The following is a 6,343-nucleotide window of genomic DNA, read 5'->3' as shown; positions in this document are numbered from 1 at the left end:
CCCCAAACCAGGATAGGGTCCAGGAATTTGGGTCTGCTTTGGTCTGCTTCAGGATTTTCTCTCTAGTGCACTCCATTTTCAGAGTCCTCTCTCAAGAATTTGTATTACATCTGTCTATACTGAGCCCAACATGAGTCTAGAGACGCTAGTCTAGACCAGCAGACATCTTGAGCCACTCTGGCTTTGTCTCTTTCCTCATGATCTATAACTGCAGTTGGCAACCACACCAAAGAGTGCCCTCCCCACGGGGACACCCAGTGCCTAGTGCCCTCCACCTGGGGACACCCAGTGCCCTCCCCCCAGAGACCCAGTGCCCTCCCCCCGGGGACACCCAGTGCCTAGTGCTCTCCACCTGGGGACACCCAGTGCCCTCCCCCCGGGGATACCCAGTGCCTAGTGCCCTCCACCCGGGGACACCCAGTGCCCTCCCCCCAGAGACCCAGTGCCCTCCCCCCAGGGATACCCAGTACCTAGTGCCCTCCACCCGGGGACACCCAGTGCCCTCCCCCTGGGAGACCCAGTGCCCTCCACCCGGGGACACCCAGTGCCCTCCCCCCGGGAGACCCAGTGCCCTCCCCGCAGTGACACCCCATGCCCAGTGTCCTCCATCTGGGGACACCCACTGCCCTCCACCCGGGGACACCCAGTGCTCTCCTTCCAGGGACACCCAGGACATTGGCCAAAAATGGAATGATCCCTTCATGGGTCTCCGTTATTTCTTAATCTTTGTTTCTCTGAATTTCTCCTTAGCTTTATTTTCTACAATGTATTTTCTGGTTCACAGCTCCACATATGTACGTGATAAACCAAACCTTGGTGTTTATTACTACCCTCAATCCCCAAAGATTCTGAGTCTTAGGGAAATAAGTGGCATAGATCGTAAATCTGATAATCCAATCTGTCAGTAATTAGCAAATATAGTAATTTCTTCCCAAGTTTGCTGTTTCAAACAGCTGACACTACATGGAAAACTTTGAAAAATGTTTTTTTCAGAATGAATTGGCGCCTTATGAACATTGGCTGAAAGCATTGTATCTCAGTGAACTAAATGCAAATTTTAGGAATTGCTTCAAATTCAGGTGTTGGCTTTGCTGTACACCCTTGAACAGGTCCTTCGAGGAGGATGTTGGTCCAGCTGCAGTACCTGACACCCAAACACTTTGTTCCTTAAACAGAGTGGTCCGATACGCCCTTTGGGAAGACCTAGAAAAAGACTCTCAGTTACAGGAATTATTAGGAAGTTGAAGTTTACCCTAAGACAGTGGTTTTCAATCAGTTTAAATAGCATAGCCATTTTTTAAGCAAAACTATCCTGGATTCAGAATCTACACAGTAGGTCTCTGGGAGCTGCCTAGGACAGTGTAAATAGCACTGCTCCACTCGGTAGAAATTTTCTATTATGCATCAAGAATCCACAAGGACCATCTCACTCTCCTCCTCCTTCCCATGTACCGACTCAAACAATGAATAAAGGCAGGATTGGTGCAGTCCCTGTACAGATGGGGTCAGGCACATCACCCCTCCAGCCTCTGAGGCAGGACAGCAGGTGGCAGAGAAGGATAGGAGTGGAGGACGGAAGTGTGGGAGCCGTTTACCTCAGCATCTATCTGGTCTCCAGCTGCTGTGTTTTCATGTCTATTTTTCCTCCATAATGGAAATGGTGCCTCTCGCCACTCCCCTGTACTGTAAAGTACTTTCAACATGAAGTGCTATGTAAATGCTAAGTTCTACTGTATTTATTACAATGGGTGTGACAGGATGGATGGGAATATTTCAAAAGTCTATGAATACTAGCTTCAGAGGAAATGACCTACTAAGAATAGTGAGCCTGGTCTTAATTCTCAAATTACAGATGAATTTCTAGGGACTTGTCCAAAACCAGTTGGGGTGGGAGGGAAAGCAGAAGCAATGTCATAACCAAAATGGTTTCTAAACAAATAAAATGTTTTTCAAAGCTTTCCATGAGGCATCCGCGGGCTCTCAAGTAAGTCACAGTTGAGTGGGTATCACCGTTGTCCTTCTGTCAGGCTGTTGCTCTCCATTTGCTCATCGGCTTGGTTTCCAGCCCCTATGCCTGTGTCTGTGTTTTTATTCTTTGCATCTGTGATTATGTGAAGCAGCAGCCTAGTGGAGGGCGGGACTCAGACCCTGTCTCCTCGGACACCCCGCCTTTTCTCTTACAAGACAGAAGTGGGCTCTGCAGGAAACGTGACTGTTAGTAGCATCATGCCTTTGGCTCTAAAATCTAGGAAACTGTAGACTTTCCTTTGAGTTATTTCTGCCAGGACCAGTCTCCCGGGAAGGTAAAACTGAGGGTTCTGGTTTTGCTCTCCAAAGCATAAATCCATCCGAATCTTGAGACTGAATTGTATCAGCCAGATTTTCCTTTGTTCTTATGGTGGTTTACTTCAAATTAATCCTGTTACAAATGTCTATCTTGTATTCTTTTTCTTTATGTAATTTTATCTTTTCTCTAACCAGTTAAAAAGCCTTCATCAGTTACTGGAGGTACTACTGGCTTTGTTGGATAAAGATGTCCCAGAAAATTGTAAAAACTGTGCTCAGTACTTTTTCCTGTTCAACACTTTTGTACAAAAGGTAAGTGATTTTTTTTTTCTAATATCTTTTCCTAATACAGCATGTATATTATTGTCCAAAGAAATTCTGTGCAGGAAAAACTTATAGATGATATGGTATGGTCTTCTGAGCTTAAACCTGTGACTTGTATTACTTGCAAGAATTCCGATGCACACAGGTCCAGTTCTCCTTGATAGCAGCAGCAGCCTTCATGAAAAGCAGCGTCTGTTGCTCAGCAGCCATTGTGAATCAATGTGAGGGTCAAGAGCTTCTTAGTTAGATTTTAACAAGTGCTTTCTGTATGTGCATTATAGCATTTAAAAATGCGGTGACCCCTTGAAACTTGGTGTTTAGCTGTGTTTGTAAAACACATTTTTACCTGGGCAGGAGTATAATTTGTCATTCTCGATATCTTGTGACAGCAAGGTATCAGGGCTGGGGACCTTCTCCTGAGGCACTCAGCTCTGCGGCACATGATCAGCTTTCTCCTGGGGGCCAGTCGGCAGAACAACCAGGTAAGGGGCTCACTCTGATGTTCCTGGTTGGGGGGTTGTGGGGTTTGTAGCTACTTTGTGTCTCTTTGTAGGTGATAAATATTTTTAATTTCTTAGGAGTCCAGGTACTAGTGCTACAGAGACTTTAAAATTCTTTGGAATTCAGTTATTTTTATAGCTTTTTCATAGAATTTAGTGTCATGACCCATGGAAATGACTACCTAGAATATCAACCAGAATGTGAAGTGTGAGTGTCCCAGGAGGGGACAGTAAACAAGCATTCAAGGAATAGGTGGTCTTGGGGTCCTCTGCTTCCTCTCAGCGGCTGTGAACAAGGCTAGTTTGCTATTGGCTGGTTGTTTTAAGTCAGGTACTGATAAAACAGCCAGATGTGGAGTGTGGAGCTGGACCGTACAACTGAGGGACGCCGCAGGTGTGATTCCGGTATTCAAATGAAAAGGAAGTTACTCTGTAGTAATAGGGTCGGCTATACAAACGCGACTCTCCTGTTTGAAGTTCCTACATTGATGTTCTCCCCCACTTGTTAAATTTCTTTTGTTTGACAAACTTCATATCCATAAAGTGTTAACAGGGAGCGGTGATCAATACCGTGAATGGAGAGCTTGTTAGTGCCAGGTACAGCCGGTCACTTCATGAGGGTATAGTTGATAGCTCACAATTCAGTAAAAATTAGGCAGTGCTATCCCTATTCTCAGGCAAGAATTAAAACACAGAGATGTTATGTAACTTGTTGAAGGTCACAAAGCTAACACGGGACTCCACTGACGCTGGTGACTTAAATTTCCTCTGGTTTAGCTGCACATACAGTCAATACTATGTTGCATTTATAGAGCACGTTTTTACTTTTAAAAACATTTTTAGTTTTAAGATTTTATTCCTCAAAATCCTGAAGTAGACAGAATAATGTTATCTCGGCCAGGCAGCGTTCTGGCAGACAGCCTGCCCTCACTTGGACCGCTCAGCCAGTGGCAGAGGCAGGGCCGCTCCTCCAGACCTCCAGCCTCAGGGATTCTCCCAGTACACAGAGGCCCAGGAAGACACCTGGCGTGTCCTAAGTGCCCAGGACCTAAGGTGAAAACATGAATAATAGATCTGTTTCAGAATCCGAGCGACTGTGTCTAAGGGAAGCCCTTTGAACTTGCTTAAATCCTGTGACCTTTTGGTACTTTGACCTCTTCTGCTAGCAGCATTGAGAAATCATCGAGCCCCAGAGTACCGTGAACCAGCAGGTCTTCTCCCAGTTTGCGTCAGGGTCCTAACCTCCACTTTGTCTTCTCCAATGACAGATACGTCGATGGAGTTCAGCGCAAGCACGAGAATTTGGGAATCTCCACAATACAGTGGCATTACTTGTTTTGCATTCAGATGTCTCTTCCCAAAGGAACGTTGGTAAGCTTCAGCGCCCCTTACGTCCGGGAGAAACATGAAGAGCTTGATTTTGCCAAGCATGGAGAGTTATAATGTTAGCAACTAAATGGGTATTACTTGTTTCTCATTTGGCTACTTTATAATTGAGAGCACCTAAAATTTCTGTTTAGTTCATGTTAAACTTCACCTTTTATTAGGTTGTCATAAGAGAAAGTAAGCCAATCATTTCTTTGAGGAGATGGGAGGATATGAATTGTTTTTTTTTTAAACACTAGCATTAAAAACTAATTCAGAGTTCATTTATTATTAAAATTCAAACAACTTATATAGTGGGAAAAATAGCCAAGGTGTGGGTGGGAGTCTGTCTGCATAAATTTTGAGCAAGCCACTGACCTTTCTGATCTTCAATATAAAATAAAATATTAAAAACATAATTCCCCAGGTATGATAAGAGTTAGTGAGATAAAATGTTCAAGTACTTTATAAAACCAAAGGGGATTCAGATGTAAGTATATTTGAACAAAAGGTATACAGGAAATACCACCAACTATAGCACAGTCATCGTTTAATACAGCAAAGGCACAAGTTGTCCTCTGATTATCCAGTGTCCTCAGCTTTGTGTGTGTACTGTTGTATACCCTTCCTAAGGCCTTGTCCTGACAGCACAACAGTAATTCACAAAGCAGCTGAAATGCCTGCAGTGTTTTCTGTTGGTTGTGTTTCGTCCCCACAACAGACCTGTGAGGGGTGTCACCCCTATAGGAGAGGGAGCTAAGTACAGACAGGTGCAGGCCTGCACAGGTCTCCCCGCTAGTGGGAGAGCAGCCAGGAGGGGAAGGTGCGCTCTGACCCAGGCTGCGGGGGTGCACGTGTGTCCTCTGGCTGGGAGGGACTGCAGTGAGCACCACAGACCGTGGTTCTGAGAGAGAAATGGTACTGTCGGAGGAACCCAAGGGTGTGGTTGTAAGTACGGTTTGCTTACTAAATGCTGATTCATTCATCTAAAAAGAGTTTAGACTACTTTATAAAAGAAAATTAGAATGTGCATCCTTGTTTTTCTAGCACATGAGGAGCCCCTTCTGTATGGGTCGATTCTACTTAGCGTAGACAGTGGTGGGCATTGTTTGAGGACAGTCGTTGGAGGAACAGAAGTTGTTTCACCCACTGTGTCTCCTGTATACCTTTTACCCCTCTGAAAGATTATCCTGGGTGGAATTCCTAGGCATCTACAGCTAGTGTAGGAAACAGCAAACTTATCTGCATGGCTGCCTTCCCCTCTAGACCTTAGGGATTGTCTTGTCAGCACTCAGCAATTGAATGTGAATCCTGAGAGTGTCTCTTATGTCTGTTCTGTGGAATGACACCAAGTGAGACAGGTTTTCTTTTGTGCTTTGCTTCTTTAATCTCCTAAAGCTCCTGGCATGTTTAAACAACGACCACCTGTTAGCATTGCTCCCTCCAGCCCTCTGCTGCCCCTGCACGAGGAAGTGGAAGCCTTATTGTTTTTGTCAGAGGGGAAACCTTACCTGTTAGAGGTATGTACTTGGTGTTCTAAAGCCATTTTCTTTGTATTCTAGTTATTTCTCTATTGGAGGAAAACCGCCTTTCTTTATTTTATTTTGCATATTGCTCTCATGAATAGAAATGTTCTTAAGATGAGAAATTATTCAAATTGATTTTTCTTCCTTTGTGTATGTCAAAAAGAAATAATTAGTGAAAGAGAATATTAGTAGTCCCCTTTTCTGCCAAGAACTAGACCTCCAGCTACCGTCCAGACTCCAGCGGAGGTAGATGGCATTTTTTACCAGTCAGGATCACTCGGTTTGGTAGAGAGGGTTCTGTCCACTGTCACTCAGTTTGGTAGAGAGGGTTCTGTCCACTGT

At 44.6% G+C, this 6,343-nt stretch overlaps 1 protein-coding gene across 3 annotated transcripts in view; it reads left to right on the top strand.

Annotated features, from left to right (window-relative positions):
• Nucleotides 1-6,343, top strand: part of USP24 (ubiquitin specific peptidase 24) — a 136,933-nt gene that overhangs the window by 118,395 nt on the left and 12,195 nt on the right. For all 3 annotated transcript variants that reach the window (XM_023515116.1, XM_003793119.3, XM_023515117.1), the window contains 4 exons: nt 2,482-2,598; nt 3,000-3,092; nt 4,379-4,481; nt 5,874-5,995. In XM_023515116.1, the coding sequence (XP_023370884.1) occupies nt 2,482-2,598; nt 3,000-3,092; nt 4,379-4,481; nt 5,874-5,995 (435 nt within the window). The remainder of the gene's footprint in view (nt 1-2,481; nt 2,599-2,999; nt 3,093-4,378; nt 4,482-5,873; nt 5,996-6,343) is intronic.

The sequence above is a fragment of the Otolemur garnettii genome, unplaced genomic scaffold (genome assembly GCF_000181295.1).
Source record: "Otolemur garnettii isolate 467f Iridium unplaced genomic scaffold, OtoGar3 scaffold00066, whole genome shotgun sequence".
NCBI lineage: Eukaryota > Metazoa > Chordata > Mammalia > Primates > Galagidae > Otolemur > Otolemur garnettii.
This window is presented reverse-complemented; position numbering and strand designations above follow the sequence as displayed.